At 45.3% G+C, this 20,633-nt stretch overlaps 1 protein-coding gene across 1 annotated transcript; it reads right to left on the bottom strand.

Moving 5' to 3' along the window:
* Positions 1–14,037: 14,037 nt before the first annotated feature.
* ARC (activity regulated cytoskeleton associated protein) lies at positions 14,038–20,248 on the bottom strand. The gene is made up of 3 exons (XM_055706503.1): positions 16,971–20,248; positions 16,223–16,391; positions 14,038–15,816 (listed from the first exon to the last, which is right to left on the bottom strand). The coding sequence occupies exon 1, from the start codon at positions 19,735–19,737 to the stop codon at positions 18,523–18,525; it is 1,215 nt and encodes a 404-aa protein (XP_055562478.1). The 5' UTR covers positions 19,738–20,248; the 3' UTR covers positions 14,038–15,816; positions 16,223–16,391; positions 16,971–18,522.
* Positions 20,249–20,633: the final 385 nt, after the last annotated feature.

Here is a 20,633-nt window from a genome sequence, read left to right as displayed (position 1 = left end):
AAACAACTTTCTCAGTATCACTGTGAATAGTTCATAAGCCATCAATGTGTGCAGAGTCTTCTCAGCATTATTTTCCCAGTTTGAAAGCCATCCCAATGGATCAACACTGGGAAAGGTGTGTGATTAACAGGTCAATGAAGCAGCACCTCATATCAGACCAAACAGGCAGCTAAGTGATTCAAGGACTGGTGGGGAACCTGGGGTTCTCCAAAAAAAAATCCTTGTCTAGAACTGAGTCATCATGACAGTATATAAAGATAGGAGACAAAGTCAAGGCAATAATGAGAAAATGCTTTTACTATGTCATTACATAAAACAGGCAAAATACAAATTAGGCCACTATTGCTGAGAATTAGAGGTGAAAGAATAGATGTGTTTTGATTAAAACTGGGAACCCAGGCAGGCTGAAGCTGCAGAACTATGCACTGTTTTCCCTTGAAAAACCCAAAACCAAATAAAAGATCAATCTATACGTCAGAGAGTTCAAAATGATGTCTTGCAAGGGCGGCTTTGGACTTACTTGTTAGAGAATTTTAAAATGCTCAGCATGTCACTCCAGATAAGTGGGCAAAATACAGGGAATAAACTGTTAACCATGATAGCTGCTTACCAGAAGACTCTTGAGCCAGCCTAAAACCTAGTAACAGCAGTAGAGCAGAAAAAGACAAGCCGATAGACTCCGGGGCCAGAACACTTCTGGGAAGACCTCTTACAGAAATAGGTTCTCTGAGGTCTGAAAACCCCTTGAGGTGTAATTTCAGGTCTGAATTCCTAAGTAACTTCTCTGCAGTCATGTTGCTTCATCTCCTACAGCCTGCACAGCCATACCTGTCCTACATCTCTACCCAATTCTGAGCTGGTACAGTCAGTCCAAAACCTATAGCATAAATGTAATCATGTCTTCATTAGAGGCCTTGACCCAAAAACTGTTTCACATGGTGCAAATCTTTCTATTGATGTGTGTAAGGCTCTGGAGTGGAGGGTAAATGTGTGGAGACCTTTCTTCCTCCTTAGATCCCTGAGTAGATCAGGGCTGAGATGTCTTTCTGTCAACAGTAGAAAAGGCATGAATTCCACCTGGACGCAGAAACTCAGCTACTGAACTATGTATTTGTTGTGTGCAGAAAAAAGCAGTTAGCATCTGTCCATCATTCTCATTCTGTATCTTAACTCAAAGACTCCATCACATGACAGCAGCACCGCTGCGGAAAACTGTCATGGTTTAACCCCAGCCAGCAACCAAGCACCACGCAGCTGCTTGCTCACACCTCCCCACCCAGAGGGATGGGGATGAGAATCAGAAAGAGATGCAAGACTCGATAGTTAAGATAAGAACAATTTAATAAACAGAATAAAAAGGTAAGAACAACAACAACAATAATAACGACAATAGCAATAATAACAATAACAACAACAACAGTTAGAATGGAAAGATGGGGAAAAGGATGAAAGGAAAACAAACAATGCATAGTACAACTGTTCACCACCTGCTGACCGATGCCAAGCCGGTCCCCCAGCAACTATCCCCCGGCCCCAGCTAACCCCCCAAGTTTATATACCAAGCATGATGTCCCATGGTATGGAACACCTCTTCAGCTGGTTCAGGTCAGCTGTCCTGACTGTGTCCCCTCCCAGTCTCTTGTGCCTCTCCAGCATTCTGGCTGGCAGGGCCCGAGAAACCAAAAATTCCTTGAATTAGCATAAACATCACCCAGCAACAACTGAAAACGTCAATGCTTTATCAACATTGTTCTCACATCAGAGCCAAAACACAGCACTGTACTTGCCACTAAGAAGAAAGTTAACTCCATCCCAGCCAAACCAGGACAAAACCCCTGCTTAATCAAAAGCATGTGAAAAGAGCTTTGGGTTTGTTTGCTTGTTGGAGTCTATAAGGGAATTTTCCCTTGTAAAATTCTGGTGCTGTCTTTCTCTTCATCACTTAGTACCTGGGAGCCTAATTTCTAAAAAAGTTAATGGTAGGGGAGTACTTATGCAGATGCAAGGAAGCAGTCTCCTTAGCAACAGTAGTCATGGAAGCACTCAGATCCGATTAGCTCATCAACCCATTCATGTCTCTTGCACTCCCAGCAGTGTCCTGCCCAAGGGGTAAGTTGGCTTCTGTATTATTTTACAGGTCCTGGGGTATAGATAATTCCCTAGTGAACACGTGAGCTCACCCCTATCAGAAATCTTTCAGCTTCAGCATTTGAAAATGCACCTGTTGGAAATCCAGCTTCACTGCTAAGAAAAAGAGTCCCAGCAAAGATCTCGAAAGAAGAATATTCCTGAATTATGCAGAGAACAGATACAGGTGGATGCTGGGGAATTTTCTTCAGTCCTGGTCCTCTGTAGAATTATAATTGCCTCAGTGAAATTCAACCTTAGAAAGGCAGAATAAGCTTGCTCTCTGAAGTCCGTTTTTTCCTTGAGGGGTGTTAGCTATTACAACAGAAGGATTTGCTTGTAGGGTAAAGAAAACTACTCTCCGAAACCACAGCTGATGCTGCCAGATATTCTGGCAGGAAGCTACAGTCCCATGGCAGCTGCTATCTCTGACCTCTTGAGGAGACCTAGAACAGGTCTCAGTGGATTTGAGAGATTTATATAATTCAAAGGAGGGAATTATCGGGTGTAAAATAAGCCTGATGATGAGTGGGAGGACAGACTAGACAAGAAAGGGGTGTGCAATGTGATGCAGAAAGCATGTTTGACAAATTAATAAAATCCATATGAAGAAAACAGATCAGATCACTACACCAACCCTATTTAAAGCATGGTCCCATGGACAGTTTCTTGAGCGAACAGGGAAGGAGTCAAATTGAGCCTCCTGGAACTGGTAGTGTCAGTCATAGGAAGGAATGTGAGAATATTTTACACCATTTTTGCCACCCAGTTTCCCATATTCTGAAATTACATCCTGAGGGATGACATGGAAACATTTGGGTGTGAAGGGACCTTTAAAGGTCATCTAGTCCAGCCCCACTGCAATTGGCAGGGACATCTCCCACTAGATCAGGTTGCTCAGAGCCCCATCCAACCTGATCTTGAACACTCCCAGGGATGGGGCATCCACAGTGTCTCTGGGCAATCTGGTCCAGTGTTTTACCACCCTCATCATAAAAAATTTCCTCTTTATATTTAGTCTAAATCTACTCTCTTTTAGCTTAAAATCATCACCCTTTTTCCTATTGCTACAAGCCTTATTAAAAAGTCTGTCCCTACCTTTCTTTTAAGCCTCCTTTAAGTATTGACAGGCTGCAATAAGATCTCACCAGTGCCTTCTCCTCTTCAGGCTGAACAACTCCAACCCTCGCAGTGCCATGGGCCTACATAGTAGGAGCCTTTCAGTACAGAAAAGTCTTCTGCAAGCAGAAAGACTGTTCTCTCTAGCCATTGGTAGAAACATCCTGAGCTAAACTGTTTGGAGAAAGTGTGAGGTCTCCACCAGTAGAGCTTCAAAAATTGTTTAGAACATGATCTGTGAGTTGCAAGCATGGCAACAAATAACGTTCTCCTGAAGCAGGTGGACGCTATGATCCTTCAAAACTCTGTATTTGCATGATCCCCCAACAAGTGAGGCAGTTTCACAGAATTACCTCTGCAATGCCACTAAATATGCTAGCACTAAATATCTGGCACTTTTGCAGAAGATAACAGAGCAAATGGGTAGGTGGCCACTTCCCTTCTTTTAGCATCAGATGAGCTATGGGAAAGTCTTCACCACGTTCTAGCAGGAGACAGGTTATGACTCATTGTGTTTCAGGATCAAAGAGCAGCAGGACTCATACCTAACACCATTTTCAACATCTCCTGCAGGGACACTTATTAAAACACTACCCCAGGAGTGACAGCTCCTGCTTGACTTGCAATTGGTTTTGGCAGAGACTTACTGAGTCCGTGAGGAGCAGGGCCAAGGTCCAAGTGGACAGTCATCTCTACCTTCACTGCATGGTAGTCACAGCCACATCACACTGCTTTTTATACCTAGCAAGCTTGTTAAGTCTGACACTTGGTCCTTCACTATCTCCCCTTTGTGCTCCCTTGGCCCTCCACTCCTGCCCTCAACATATTTACTGTATGGGAGCTTTTTAATTTGAAGATTTGTCTATAATCTTTCAGTCCTGTGCATGGCCAAACTCCATTTCAGATCCCAAACTCCACAATGGCAGGCATAGAACAATTTATTAACTTCTTCCAGTGGTGAATTCATCTCTTCAGTTCCTCAGATCCAGTCAGGATGTCGAGCAACTCACCAATTTCTCTTTTTCTCTAGCCCAAGAACAAGCAACTGATCAACAAAAGAGAAAGGGAAACCACCCACCCGCCCACCCACAGAGCAGCTCTGGTGGTTTTCCTTCCTGGCTTGCTTATGGCAAGAAAAGCAGAATGGCAGCAAAGGAACTGTGAGAGGGATGCACTTCTGGGGAATGCTCAAGATGAGGTGCTGGAGGGTCCTGAGATCACTTGCCTAACAGGGAAAACCGGGGCTTTGTTGCAGAGAAACCAGGGCTGGATGCAGTCATGATAAGATATTCTTTGTACTGGGGGGACTTTCTCTATCATGTTCCCCCCCATATATGTATGCTGCACTGGGGGGACCCTGCTGAGTCCCAAAGCATCCCCTCTGCTTGTACCTCCCTATTGAAATGCATCCTGGGCATCTGCAAATCTTTGTTATATCCTCACATCCTCTACAGAGGAAAACTTGTAAGACTGATTTTTCACCTACATCAATAATTTAATAATTTATAATATGGTGGTAAATAAATAAAACCAGCCAAAGGGTATAGTTCATTGACTGAGGCTGGAGGTGAGAGAAGGAGGGAGAGGGGAAAACAACATCAGGGTCTGCAATCCAAGGAAGCTACAACATTTTTTATCTTTTCCAGAACTACAGTGGTATTAATATCTTTATCAAATGTAAACTGTCAGGATGGGAATCTAAGCAGAAAGCCTCTCCATAGGCACCTCTCTGTCTCGTTTCCATAGAGACTTGGGTCCCTGCTTCCAACAGCAGAAATCCTGATTGACACTTTGTACCTTGTGAGAGGTAGAGCCTCAGCGTCATAGAAACAAGCTCTGAATGTTTATTAAAATCCCTCATGGCAGCTGGCTGGGCTTTTCAGGGTTTCCTTATTTAATTTATTTATTTATTTATTTGAAATTTTTTTTTCCACATGCCAAAGAGGCTTGAGAGCTTTGGAGTCTGTGATCACCCCCTGATTTCAGCAGCCAGGTGAATCTGTAGACAAATGGCTAGTTTGTACTCTGGTCACTAAAGAAAAGGCTGAATAAGGAAAAACTTAAGTGTTTCATTCCTTCTTATAATCAGAATTGCAAGGGAATCCAGATTAAGCAATAATTTTATGAGCTGTGGGTAGCTGTGGAAGAATCTTCCACAAAAGCAGAAAAATGCGGTGTCTTAAAGCCATGGCAATGCGGCAAGGGCCAGACAGCTTGAGTTTTTTCTCTACCCTGAATACATTGCATGGTTTGGAATGAATTAGGCCCGTTGAGTAGAGCCACTTCTTTATTGCACGGTAAATGGGCCTGAGGCCTGGTCTCATGACCCCTGTGTGATGCTGCTGGGTTTGGGTATTAGCCACCATGTCCAGTTCCTGAAGGCACATCTCTGGGTGAGTTCACTGGGTAAAATGGCAGACTTCCTAGCTTTGTTGCTTCCAGGCCCCATTTCACACTTCATGTTTTTAGCCAGCACAGCTCCACTCTTTTGGTACAAGGGTTGCCAGACAGTGATTTCTGCTGTTACAGGTGACAAACATTCCAGTTTTCTTTATTTCCAGGAGAAATCAGCCGTACCAATGTCTTTCTGTTTTGCAGAGATCCTTGGTGGTCTCTTCTTGGACCATCCAGCTTGGTCTAGGAGGTAACATCTAGCAGGGATGTTGAAAGGGTCCAGCCTCTTTATCTAGTCTGATTTAAGGTAAAAGCAACAAAAAATAGTGCAAATCGTCAGGAAAAATGTGGATTTTGCATGATCTTCATAGATTATATGTGACATATTCTAAGAAATTACACTTCCCAGATGTTCAAATGTAATATATAAAAACCCTACAGGAAGCAGCATTTCCTGGATTTTCATGGCATTTGTCTGCAATTTCAGGTGCTTGGGTTGTACATACCTCATGTAATGCTGCGTCAGTCTGTGTATGCTTGCTCGTCTAAGGTTCAGTCTGTGTTTCATTTGGAATGACTGTGATGCAGTCAATACTCTATGCAAAGCAGAACCTGGGGAGGTTTGAGTGATCTTGCCATGGAGAGGAGCCCATGGGTCTCACCTTCAGTAGAAAAGAGAAGGACAAGGTGTCTACTCTCTCAGTATCATAGTGTGGTTCCCAGGAGAGTGTCCATTGTGTCAGGGAGCAGAATTTGCTGGTTGTAGGTCTTAGCAAAAATATTGGCTGGTCTTGGATGCCTGTTTTTCTAGCAGTTTACATGCAGATTTCCAGCCTTCCAGTCCCCTCAGCCCTCTTTTTATCAGAGTAGGAAGAAAAAAACATTTTCTTGAAAGATAAAGAAAAATACTTCTATAGTGTCTCTCCTGTCCTAGAAGGAGGTTTAAATGCTTCCATTTTATAGCTTTTTAGGACAGTCTAGAGATGGTTGCACCTCCCCATGGGACCATCACTTTGGATGGACTGTCACTGATGGCCTGAATGCCACTGCCTGTGACAGAGATGCATGGAACAGTCCATGATGCTGGAGGCAGATGCCTGTAGTTGCCACGGTGCCTACCAGTCTGAACAAGACTATGGGATGCAGCCAGCCTCAGAAACCATGCCCTCCTGCTTGGTATGTGAGGCAGAGAAGTGCCAGACCCATTTTAGCATTTGTCTCTACAGAGATGTACAGGCAAGGTTATGGCATTTACTTTTGTGGTGAATGGCATAGGGTGGCATAAAGGCTTGGTGTGCACAAACATAATGAGGATCAAGGGAGAAGTTAATTCAGCCAAGATTAATTCATTTCCCAACATGCCTGTCTGATCAAGCCAAAGGGAAGTGAGCCACATTGCATTAAGGTCACTTTAATTCTGAAGAAGTTTGAAGGTACAGGTCCTAAAGTCTTCCAGTTAATTTCCTCTACAGCCATGCCTTGACTCAGCTTTAATTTGCTTTTTGGAAAGTCTCTGAGTAGAGGAGGCCTCAGAGATGAGGGTCTTTGGAACAGGGTAGATAATGGTCCAGTTTTCACTTGACTGCAAGGAGATTTAGGAACCTTAAATGGCCATGAGAAACAAGTGATAGTGATTGCAGAGGAAACTGATAGCTGAGCACTGAAAGCACAGAGGGAGGAGGTGCTGTCCCTGGAAAAAACACAAAAACCACACAGATCTTCTAACACCTGCAAATGATTCAGCTGCATGCCTCATTTCCTACAGCTATGAAATGAGAATGATCTGTGTTAGGTGTATGTCAGTAGGGATCCTACATGGGACAGAGGTGTCTTCAGTTTTTGTTCCTTCCTTCTCCCTCAGACATTTAATAAATCCCTCTCTCCAACCTCTGCCTCCTCTGGGTCACAACACCCTAGATGTCCCCAGGACTGCAAGGCACACAGGTTGTAAAAAAGACCTTGGCCTTTCACTGGATGGAGAATCATAGAACTGTTTAGGTTGGAAAAGACCTTTAAGGTCAGCAAGTCTGACCATTAACGCAGCAGTGCTAAGCCCACCAGTAAACCACATTCCTAAGTGCCATGTCTACATGGCTTTTAAATGCCTCCAGGGATGGTGACTCAACCACTTCACTGGGCAGCATGTTGAAATGCTTGACAACCCTTTCAACAAAGGAATTCTTCCTAATATCCAATCGGAACCTCCTCTGGTGCAACTTGAGGCAATTTCCTCTTGTCCTACTTTTTGTTACTTGGGAGAAGATATCAACACCCACCTCATTACAACCTCCTTTCAGGTAGTTGTAGAGGGTGAGAAGGTCTCCTCTGAATCTCCTCCCCTCCAGGCTAAACAACCCAAGCTCCCTCAGCTGCTTCTCATAAGACTTGTGCTCCAGACCCTTTACCAGCCCTGTTGCCCATCTCTGGACCCATTCCAGCACCTCAGTGTCTTTCTTGTAGTGATGGGCCCAAAAATGAACACAGGGTTCGAGGTGCAGCACCATCGGTGCTGAGCACAGGGGGCAATCAATTCCCTTGTCCTGCTGGCCACACTGTTTCTGATACAAGCCAGGATGCTGTTGGCCTTCTTGGCCACCTGGGCACACTGCTGGCTCATGTTCAGCTGGCTGTTGACCAGCACCACAGCTCCTTTCCCACCGAGCAGCTTTCCAGCCTCTCTTCTCCAAGCCTGTGGTGTTACACGGGGTTATTGTGACCCATGGGCAGGACTCGGCACTGAGCCTTTGTGGACCTCATACAACTGGCCTCTGCCCATCGATCCAGCATCTCCAGAACCCTCTGAGATCCCTCTGTAGAGCCTTCCTGCCCTCCAGCAGATCAACACTCCCACCCAGCTTGGTGTTGTCTGCACTTATTGAGTGTGTACTCAATTGCCTCATCCAGACTGTTGATAAAGGTTTTAAACAGGACCATGCCCAGTACTGAGCCCTGGGGAATACCACTTGTGACTGGCTGCCAACTGGATTTAATTCTGTCCACCACCACTTTTCGGGCTCGGCCATACAGAAAGTTTTTTACTCAGCACAGTGCATACCCATCCAAGCTATGAGCAGCCAGTTTCTCCAGGAGAATGATGTGGAAGATAGTGTCAAAGGCTTTCCTAAAGTTCAGGTAGATAACATCCACAGCCTTTCCCTCATCCACCAGGCAGGTCATTTTGTCATAGAAGTCACTCAGTGTCTAAGTTCAGCCTGAATATGCACAGCAGCTCAGCAGTTGTACACATCACTGTACAAGCATGCTGTCTGCATGCTTCAAAAGAGCAGTCACAGGTATACAGTGGTTAGGTCTTGCTTCAGGCTTACATTATTCTGTAACCAAGGAAAGGATTATTTATTTTGAAAATTTAGCCAGCTGACATGTCAAATGGATGTCTTAGTGTCCATCAAGCCCTGTGGATGCTTTTGGCTGCTGTTATAGGGGTAATCTAGCCAAGCTAAGCCCAAAAAGTGCCTAGGCACATGGCAGTCCTTGGGTTGAATTTGTCTCTGGTTTCCTGGTAGAGTATGGTAGGTCAGGACCAAGCCTGGAAAGTGTGTTTTTAGATGGGGCACTGACTGCAAACAAGCCAGTTTTGGGTAGCATCAGGTTGCTGAGATGTCTGCCAAGCTGTGGAGACCAGGGCAGAAGGGTGACCACTGTGGGTTGGAGCAAGCCCAGGAGCCAGCTAGGTATGTGAATGGGGGTAGAGTGACCCCAGGATTTCTTCTGTTTCCCTGAACATGGTTAGTGCGTGAAGTCCATCCCAGGCCTTCCTCCACCAGAACAGTGCTAAAGGAACCCCTGTTCTACACAGAAAGCCTGCTTTGGTAGTGCCCTTTCCTCGCCAGGTTTCTAGGATCACTCCATATGGCGTGAAAAATATCCCTACAGTGCTTGTGAGTTTCTAAAGACAATTTTCAGGCAAGATACTGACAACTGGGGAGCCAAGGTGGGGAAGTGCTTTTCTTAGTATTTCAATGTGCCTGTCTTCACTGAGGGCTCTTTCACACTGTTGTCATCTTCACCTTAACCATGGGTTTGATGCAGGACCACAACACAGCCAGCTGCAGGGAGGGCTAGATGAGTGCAGAGGGTGGACAGGTTACAGCTGAGGTCCTGAGCCAGTGGGAGATAACAATACAAACCACAGTCACTAATAGTCTACATCTGTCTCCACAGCACTGTAGAGGAATTATAGAGGAATGAAGGCAGGTTAATTAACATTGATAATATACAGCTGTGGGATGGCTTCAGAGGCTTGGCTGATGTGGATAACGTGCAGCTGTGTCTGGTTCCTGTGAAGTGGTTAAATAGCTCTAAGGGGTACAGGAGAGAGGGAGTGGATGAAGAGTACCCTGGAAGAAGCAGAAGCAAGAGTGCCCTGGATGTAGGAGAGGCAGGAAGCAGAGCGGACTGGCCTGAGGAGGATGAAAAAAAACCCCAAAACTCAGCACGGACAGAAGCTGAACTTCTGAAACCTTGTGGGGAGGTTTATGGCTGTGCTGGGGCAAGACACAGGAACTACTTACTGAAGTTAACCTGGGATGGAATGGTAAAAGCCTTGTTGTAGTGGGCCAGTTTTGATAGTGCTGCAACACAGCACAACATGCACAGGTTTGTAATACAGATCATGTCAGCAATTCCAGTTGTTCTCAGTCTCTTTTTTTCTACTTCAAGATGAAACAAGCACAAGAGGACCTTGAACTCCAGGGTGGGCTATAACTGAACATCCTCATAGAGCACCTTGAGGACAGTACTGATACAACTGCTGAAACTGAGGATGGTCTTTAAGGCTTAAACCAAACATAAGTTTGGCTGTGAATTTGGGCCCTCCAGTGAGTGGATTTGTAATTTTTCAAGTGTATAACATAGTATCTGTAATCCTGGTTACAAAAAAAAGATTGCTTCTCAACCCTGTTGAGAAAGCAACTTCATTTTGAGTAAGGAAGCGACTCACACCTTTCTGATGACATACACAAAGCTCTGTGTGAAGTGTGTAGCACAGAGGATGTGTTTTCTTGCAACAAGGGAAATAATGGATTATTTTTTTTAGTTGAATAGTCAAATCAGGAGAGGGGGAAAACAAGGCAAGGTCAAGTCAGGAAAGAAACTCTCCTAATATCTCAACGGATTAAATTGAACATGAAAAATAGGTTTCTTCTTACACCAGCTTGTCACATGTTTCTGAATCCCAGAACAGTTTCTTCCACTTCTTTTTTTTTTTTTAGAAGTTTTCTAACCTTACTGCCCACACCACCCCACCCAGTCCCTTGTTTCTTGTGTGGATTACAAGTTGAAGTCAGTTTAAGTAATGCTTTTTTGGAAAAAGTCAAAAAGGTTCATCTTGAAAATGTCAAGATTCTGTTCCTTTAGAAAAAAAGAAATAGTTCGTGCCAGCAAGTGGTTCTGTAAGCTTCAGGATTACATAAAATCTGATTTTCTAGTGACTTATGGCATGTGTTTCAATTCTTTTGGCTGAGCACATTCAGTCTGTGCCTATGTGGGAGCAATGGAACTGTCCTCTATTCAGCATCTCCACATCAGAAACATGTAGGCTTCTAGTGACTTTGGGAGTCTCTGGTTTTGCATGATACAAGTTAATAGGTTGAAAGTTAACAAATGTGCAGGGGGGAAAGACTGAAACACATGCTGCCACTGCATGATCATTTTAACTTTCAGAAACAGGATCATAACAATTCCTAAATGTAGCTTAAAAAGTTATGAAGATGTTTGCCCCTTTGACAATAATCAACTACCATTTTTTTTCACCTAAACCTGTTTGCGATTTAAGCCCAGTTTTGCACATAGCAATTCTCCTTTCAATTTTTAATGGTTAGATATTAGCTGTAAAAGGCATGTCACCTCCCTGCAATTCGGACTTGGTACAAATTAGTATCTGTAGGAATAGGTCTAAGATAGCATCCTGCTCCATGATCAAAGTGAGCACCCAGAGCTCACCAGAGCATCATATTGACGTGATAAGTGGAGCCATTATAGCCGATTGTGTCAATAATGAAAGTTCCACAGCCTCCCTAATTACACATTGCTTTGCTGGAAAAAGTGGCTCCAGGGGAGCAGTTAGGCTATGCACAAACACAGCCTGCCTGAAAAGTCAATAAATATGATTTACATGACTGACCGGTACAATCACTTTGTAAAAAAAAAGAGATAAAAGGAAGAGGGAAAAAGAGAGACAATAAATATTTCATATAAAAATGCAATACTCTGAGAAGGTCCACCTTAGCACTTTCTTTAAGCTGTCCTGAATAAGCAAATTAAGGAGCTCATCAGTATAGCCATGATAAAGAGAGAAGGGGAGGAAAAAATTATCAAATAAGTGTGAATTAGTGGGGTTTTTTTTCTCAATTCTGTAAGTTCTTGACCCCATATGCCTTTTCCACCATTCACATTTATGAATAGCTCTGCATTTTAGATCACGCCCCAGAAAACACAGGGATGGCTCCTGCTTTGATTTTGGAGGGGGTTTCAATTAGTATTAGCCAGTTAATCCATCACTGTGCTATGTCTATCCCAGGTGACTCTGTACTGATAAAGCCAAGAGCAGTAATAAGGCATTTCTTAATTAAGTGAAGGTGTAGGCCTTGTGACTTTCTAGAGATTTGCATTTGGAACTGTCAGAAAGAAAGTAAATAAGAATTATTAGATTCAGATTTGGAAGGCTCTGGAACAAAATTGGAAACTTTCCCAGTTTATCCATCACAGACTGGTGTTTACAAGCCTCATCTATCTTTCCCCATCTCCCTCAACAGGTCATCCCCATCTTGTCCATCTTTCTCCACCATAACTTGGCCATCAGTCCTCCTCACCTCTCCATACTGAACTCTCATTGTCCCTTGTCTCCTTGCCCTCAGATCTCCTCAACTGAAGCAACCATTGATCTTGTATCACTGAAGCTGTGGGAGTGGACCATGTAGGGATGGATGATGATGAGAACGTATGTCTCTATAGCATTTTTTTAAGTTTAATTCCCACAGTATACAGTGGAGTTCTGCCCCCCTCTACTGGAAGAGCTCAGCACCTCAGCTGAGCAGCTCTTGCTTTTTGATTTGCAAGACATCGGGTTGGTCCTTGTAGAAGACCCAGCCCTTTCGCCATGTCCATAGAACACTCAAAGTCTAACCCTGCTCTCCTGACCAGTCTCGCCTGTACTGTCCAGGGATGGGATGATCTGGCTGCACCCTTGTTTCTGGTCTGTCACCCAATGCCTGTTTTTCACCTCTTTACTGATGACAGTAGTTAAGGACACAAAAGCAGAGTTCAGCTGTGGATCCAAATTGTATCTTCAAAGTTTCTTTTTCAGTCTGGATAAGGGCTTGTAGTTGAATAAGCTGTAAAGAGCTGAAGACACAAAGGTTAGCAGCTGTCCTTTAGGCATTTTTGGCCATCAGACTGTTCTGCCTTTCCAACCTGAGCTCAAAAGGTCAATGCACATTTAGTGCCTGCTGTGAAAGGAATGAGCACGTTTGTTTCTCCAGCTGGCCTACCCAAGTGCATATTACCACCTGCACCACACTTTGGACTGCCAGTCCTAACACCGTCTTTGTTGACAAGAGACCAGACATGAAGCAGGGAAGGGGGGCTAAATACACCTGAGTGCAAAACCTTCTCAGAAGAGAAAGCTTTGCAGAGGCAAAGCAGAGTCCTCTATCCCCATGGATTGAAGGTCTTTGGGGCCAGAACTTTGAGCCCAGCCCACCATAAAAACACTCATTTCAATTTAAAACACTGAGCTACATCCCCTGCTGTGTTGCCTTCCTCCAGTCCCAATGACCCAGGGGTGTTTTATAGGTAACGAACCCGAGGAATGGAGATTAACCTTGCTGTACGAGACTACACCAGGTTGCAAAGCACCAACCTGGTAGTAGCTCCTGGGTCTCCGTGCTGCTGAGTGCTGTTACTTCTGAATGCTGAACTCTTTTTGAGTATCAGGTAGAGCTGATTCAGGCTTAGCAATTCTTCACCTTGTCCTGACTTGCCTCAGTTCTTCTATACATATTACACCTCAAGCATGGATGGGAATGTGATTGTCCTCTGTTTCAATAGCCTTTCTCTTAGCTGTACCCAACAAGAGCCCTGCACAATCCACAGTCCTACAAGGGACCGTTTCTCCCAGCCTCATGGGCTGCATTTAACTCAATCTGAGATGTCAAACAACCCTCTTAAAATACCTCCATATTTTCTACATCCAACCCCTCTTCTTCAAAGGCCCAGTACATTTCACTTTTATGTCAATCATCTGATTTTGCCAAGAAGGAAGATTTTGTGAGTCAAGTGAGCCCAAACAGCTGACAAGACCAAATCTTCAGAGAGCAATAGACACTTGAGCCTCCCATGAACCAATGAAGAAAGACAAGAAAGCAAGGCACAAAACAGTTGAAGCAGATATTTCAAAGTTTTATTGTATAAATCTACAAAAGGCTTTGCTACAATAGCAAATAGAGAGTAGCACTATTCTATTGGCAGGTTCTAGTGGCTTGGTGTGATCTTGTAACTCCAACATGACACATGAGGAATAAACTGCCTGATACAGTCAGATCTAGGGCAAGTGATGTCGGCTTACAAAGACCTTTTGGCTTTAGCCTCTATAACCTGTAGCGATTCAATGTGTTTGCTTTTAAACAAGTTTTTTTTAATTAATAATATCTCTAGTAAAAATAAAAACTCTAAAGTAGTTTTTTCGGAGTTAAATGTAAAATTTTTTAAGGGATGAAATCTGCTAAAATCTCACAGACACAAAACATACACACTTCTTCATCCATGTGACTCTGCCCCAGGAAAATAAACTACCAGTCCTTCCTGGAGAGGCTGGTAATATAAACCAGGGTGCTACAAGTAAAGCTCCAGTCTGCTAGGAGCAGTCGTTAAAATAAAATCAGTCCAGGAAATTCAGTTCTGCACACTCCAAAAAGTCAGCCGAAAGTGTATAAACCTCAGGACCAAATGACCAATAGCACAAACAAACTAATTCATTAAAAAGGCAGTAAAGTCTATGGAAAAATAAAATGCCTATTGAGGCAGTCAAGCCCCTTGAAAGGTACTGTGGAAATTAAGCACCTCAGAATCAAACATAATTTTGACCTTGAGATGATACCTGTGAAGTCTGCCTTTAAGTGGTTTTATATAATTTTCCAGTCCTGGACATTTCTGCTGAGCATTGTCGGAATGCACGTTAGGTCTCATTGGATTAGTTCAAATACAACAAAACACCACAGAATTTAGTTAGGTGGATTTGATTGCTCAACACACATACACCTGCACACACCCGCACTGACACGCACACAAGCATACCCAGGGCAGTTGGCTCTGGAACAGAGAGGAACCATCTGGACCTCTTCAGTTGAGATGTGAACCAAAACTGTCTTGTTCAACTCACTCAGGCTCTTGTCTTTTGCGAATCTTTGGCACACTCTGGGTCTGGATGGAAACAGTCATGCCAAAGCCAGCACAAGAACCCCAGTTCTTGCAGTAACTCTGGCCCATGCAGATCCAGGAAGCGCCTGCTGGCTCACAAGACTTTCCTTTCTGGCAAGACAGTTGGCCCAGTTGTGCAGGCTCAAGCAGTTCAGACAAGCATCTGGGCCACAGGATGCTTCTCCGAACCTACAGAGCCCTTTGAGGTTTGAAACTGATACCCGCATGAAATGAAGCTACCCTCAACTCAGGAAAAACAGAGTCACAGCATTAACAGCATGGAGGGTTCGTAGCCTAGGTAGGGTCAGTCATTTGACAAAGTTAATCAGAAAAGTTTTTAAAGTGATAATCTAGTGAAGATTTCATTAGGTGAGTCCCAGTGGCCTCAAACTGCAGAGGTATAGAATGATCTCAACAGACAGTCAATACAAGCCCAGCATTCTTGCTGTCCCCAAAGCCCAGACTTGATTCTTCTGTTCTGCCCTTTGGTTTCTCTTTCCATTCTCAGCACATTCTTCTGTTGTTGGAGTACCTGGACCAGCTCAGACTTTTCTTTGTCCTGTTGGAATTGGCTTCTGTCTTTCATTCTGGCTGTCAGCATCTGGAACACGGCATTGCACTGCATGGGAGGGTCTTTGGTGTGTGATTTGCCCTCTGTCTTCCTGCAGCACTCACTTCTCCCCTGGGAAAGCAGTACTCTTGGACACAGAGAAGGAAACTCAGAAACAGCAGCAGGGATCTCTGTAAATAAATAAATATAAAAAATGCAGCAGCTCTGGTTAGATATCTAAAGGTTAGAGTACAGGGGTTTTCTCAGGAGACGGGGTTAAATTCAGCTGTGCTCACTAGGTTTCTGCAGCCTGGAGATGCTGGTAGGTATTGGTGTCTAAGCATTTGCCAAAGGTCCATCAGAAAGAAAGGCATGATGTGCACTGCCCCCAGAGCATTAATTACTGGGGCTGGTGTTTGGGTTCCTACATCAAGAAGCAGAAATCCCACCTACCTGGTGGTGCCAGTCTCTTGCAAGTATTGGGACTGAGGTCTCAAGACCAGCACAGATATTTGCACCCAGGCTGTTCACTATCTCAGGTCAGGGCACTAGGGAGGCTAACAAAGGGCCCCAAAAGGTAAGATGAGAGGTAATTACCTGTGTCAGTCTTTCCTTCAGACAGTGGATCCGGCAGTTGGTGGCTAGGGATCCTGACAGCAGGTCTGATGTTGAATACTTGGTGCTGAAGCTTTTTCTCTTTGGCTTTCCTTCCAAATCCAGAGCACTGTGAAGTGATTTCTTCTCAGAGGAGGATCTGAGTGAGTCACTGTAACCAAGAGAAAATAATGCTTGTAGTGCATGGCCAGCTCATCCTCAGCAATGACACCCACTTCCCTATCACTCATCCCAGGTCATTAGAAATGCTCCCTTCTCTGCAGATAGAGCTGCTGTCAAACTAACTCGCTCTGAACAAGTGAGAGGAGAGCCCCCACTGTTCCTGAGACCAACGCACTTCTAGCAAGGGAGCAGCACAGGCATGCACCTCCTTTGGGCTGTGTGTGGACCTGTGGTGTGCTGTCACAGATAGGGACTCAAGCCCAGAACTTCATGGGGCAGGTCCTTGGGCTAGGCTAGTGAAGAAGCTTCCCATTTCCTCCCCCTATTAATCAGAAAGTGCAAGATACTGTCCTGTTCGGAAACTTTTCCCACTCACCGTGCTTTAGTTCCCTTTGAGTGGCTCTCTCTTAAGCTTTCTTCAAACCCTAATTTGTCACTTACAATGCTTCATATCCCATTTCAGATTTTTTTTTTTTTTCCTATCTCAGTGCAAGATTCCTACTGGATGGGCTATGGCTAATTTACGTTTGAGGAGTGCAGAAAAGACAATGTCAGAAAGTTGCCTTACCTTCAGCCTCTTGGAAGGAGGCACACCGAAGGCCTTCAAAGTCACCAGTGCCACATGTTACTGCTGCTGTGGAGCCAAGAACATCCCAGGGGCACTCCTGTTTCTGAATCTCTGCTGCATCTCTTGCAGAGGTGTTGTTTATTTGGTCTGGTGGTGAATGCAGATGATGCTCAAGATGTGTCCAGCCACAAGAAGCTTTGAAGATCCAAAATTCTTGAACATGACTTATAGCAGTTTCATCTCAAAGTCCTATCATGAGACATTAGCCAAAGCAAGGTGGATGCTGAGCGTGTCTCAACATGGAAGATGTCACAGAGTCCAAGTCTGTCTCCATCCATGGCAAGATATTGTAGAAAGTTCTTTGTGAACAGAAAATGCTCTGTCCTCAGGTGCTCCAGGACAGGGGTGCCAGGCTTCCCAAGAGCATTTTGAGTCTGTGTGAGCAGAAACTCTTTGTTGTGATGCACAGGCTGAAACTGTGCTGGGACACACAGCTCTCCTATTCACTTCTTTTTGCTTTTACACGGCAAAAGCTTCTTTTGTCTCCACACATCAGCATGGACTCGATTTGCTGCTCTGGGGATATTTTGCTCTGGATTTAGGATGTGTTTGTTTGTTTCATTCAAAGTATAAGGATTTACTTCCCTTAACCCCCCCACACCCTCTCAAAACAGCTCTGGTGCCTCCTCTCTCCACATTGACACCCCCTATTCTGTGAGAGGAAGCAGACTGCTTCTTCAATAAATGAGCTCAGAACTTAATTTGAAACTCTGTTTCCTGCTGAATGCACAGTATAATGTGCAGAGAAAGGGCAAAATTTGTCTCTGCACTGCAGTGGCCTTGATTGGAGTGAGCAAAACCTAAGACAAGTAAACTGGTAAGAGCCTCTTGAGAGGAAAAACATTAAAGCAGGTAATAGGTGCAATGAAATGAAAAACACTAAAAATAATTCACATTCTTAAAGATTTCAGTTCCTGAAGTATAGGATTTCTTCTCATTTAAAAAAAAAAAAATCCTTTGGAGCAAGTAAGAACAGGAGATTGCCAGGTTAACAGAAGTCCAGTGGTAAATCATAAATGGGCAAGGGTCAAAAGAAAGATGTCTCCTCAAGACAGGGACACCTCTTTAGAAGAGGGAGGAGGGAAGGAGAAGGAGAGATCCAGATGGGTAGGAACCCTCAGCCAATTGCTGCACTTGTATGAAGTCCTTGAAAGCTGCCAGTGTTACGCGGCTGCCTCTGAAGTTGGGAATTGTCTCTAGTTTCTTCTCAGGGATCTCATAAAATTGTCTGTTCCCCAGAGTGGTGCAAGCAGTATCTCCAGCACCCCCATATTGCATGGCTCAGGTGAGGTGGGCAACCACATCCTAAGGTGCCTCTCCCCCATCGCCTCCCTCCCCCCACAAGCAAAGTTAATTCCTCTGCTATGGGCTGTTGGACTGAGGACACCTCATGTCTCGTCTCTAGCCAGAACCTCTCTCCAAGGAGAAGCTTCCTAAATATGCCCCCTTCTCCCTTTCATGTAACCCAGACCGCTGCATCCCTTGGACTAGCTCATATGACAGTAGCTGGTGGGCTAGGGGGCTCCGGTTGAGTCCCATTGCTCGGCACAGGACTGGCAGTGGTTGAGGGAGGCACGCTGTCCACAGAATCTCCTGACTGAATTTCAGGGGTCCTCTGTGGGCTAGGCTCCTCAGAGTGGTCCATGTTACCTTGGACTTCCTTCCCTCTTTGGATCAGCTGCTCTAAGGTCTTGGGCAAGGGGTAACTCAAGAAGCGCTTCAGTTTGGGCTGGAGGGTGCCTACCACATACTGGATAATTTCCTCCTCATCTGCATCAACATAGAGGGTCTGGTACAAGTCTCTCTTGCGCCAAAGGAACTGGTCCAGGGGCTCCCCCTCTTTCTGGGGCAAATCCAGCTCCCTTTTGATAGCATCCCTAGTCAGAGTCCCCTCACTGTATTGCAGGAACTCCTTCTTGAACTCAACCCAGTTCTTGACAGAGTCCTGCTTGTATTCCCACCACTTTTTAGCTGGGCCATTCATGTGGTTTTGGATTTGAGACAGCCAGTACTCCTCTGTTCCACCCACCTGCTTTAAGTATTCCTCCAAGTGGCTCAAGAACTCCCGGGGATCCTCAAAGACCTGAGTCTCCACTGGGGAGGCTGGAGCATCCTCCGACACAGAGACCCACTGGTAGGAGTCATGGGCCTGGGGGATGCTGGGCACCTCCCCAGGAGGAGGGGTCAGTGCATACATTTGGCTCATATCAAGGGCATAGTCATAAATCTCCCCCTCACCTGGCCGTATCTCTGGGCCTCCCACCCCAACGGACACAGTCTGCTTGCCATGGTCCCCAGGGCAATATTTGCCTCCCATGGACTCCAGACGGTCTGCCCACTTCTCTAGACGGAAAAAGACTTCCTTCCAGACATTCATCTCTCGCTTGACCCATCTCTCTAGATGGGCAATGGTTTCCTGGCATCTGGCCAGGCAGGCCTTGATGGACTTTTTCCATCTTTGGTTATCAGTTGGGACATGGTCCTCCAAGTTATTCTCTAACTTCCCCACTGATTTCTGCAAGCCTTTCAGCTCGCGCTCCACCTGCTTGGAGACCTCAGACAGGAGGTGCCGGTGGGTCCTCCTGACATGCTCCAACATTTCTGCCCTGCATTTCCCTATCTGCAGGATCACATTGGGCTTGTTGGCAACTCCACGGTGCCCCTGGAAAGAGTGGATGCCTGCACTGGTGACATTATCCAACTGCATGGCTCCGACTGTGCGAGTTTCAAACACGGAAAAGACTGTTGTAAACCCTGGCACTAGACCTGGCTCCCAAAAACCCCACCACAACACTTTCTGAAAGACACACAGAGACTCCTAAACCCCCCTCAAAGGACTTTTTCACACAAACACAACCAAATCAGATATCACCGCAGAGCAAGACGTTTGGTCCCCGTGGATCCCAGAGAGACTTGTAGGCAAATTTTTCCCAGTGCCTAGCTGGAAACGCTGGTCTCACGTGCTCAGGGTGTCCCAGAGAGAGCCAGGATCCTCCAGGAACAAGGACAGGAGTTGGCTAAGACATCCAGCCCCACACGCGTGCCCGCTACCTGCTCATCCGGAGCTGAGAGTCTTGAACGGCAGAGAGTCCCCGCTGGAGAAAAACACACAGATATGCACAGAGAAGCTGGAGGCTGCTGCAAAAATCCTGCTGATTTCTCCTCGGGTAAACTTGGCGAGTCAAAAATGCTTTCACTAGAGATGCAAGAGCTGCTTCTCTTCCCTGTCTGATCTGCCACTAGACCAGGCTCCTCCGTCTACTTATACCCCACACAGCTCAACACGTGGGTGGTGCCCTGCCTCCTCTCGCACGCTCGGCGCAGCGTTCATTGGAGGAAAAGCAAGGCTGGTGTCTGTGGCAACCCAGATCTTGGCAGCCTTCCCTCGCTTCCCACCCCCTCACGCACGCCCCCAGACTCGACGCGAGAAGCACTTGAAAGGTGCTGGAGACAGTTGGATAGATGGATGAGTAATCGCACCTTCCGCCTTTCAGATTGCAGGAAAAACACTTATTCATTCCACAAGTATTTACTCAGCAAGGTCATCATTAGCATGCTGCCCCTGGCAGGACTCGCGGAGGGGGAGAAGAGGAGGAATTCAGT

The sequence above is a fragment of the Falco cherrug genome, chromosome 3 (genome assembly GCF_023634085.1).
Source record: "Falco cherrug isolate bFalChe1 chromosome 3, bFalChe1.pri, whole genome shotgun sequence".
Lineage (NCBI taxonomy): Eukaryota > Metazoa > Chordata > Aves > Falconiformes > Falconidae > Falco > Falco cherrug.
Note: the sequence above shows the minus strand (reverse complement) of the source record. Positions and strands in the feature narration are given on the sequence as shown.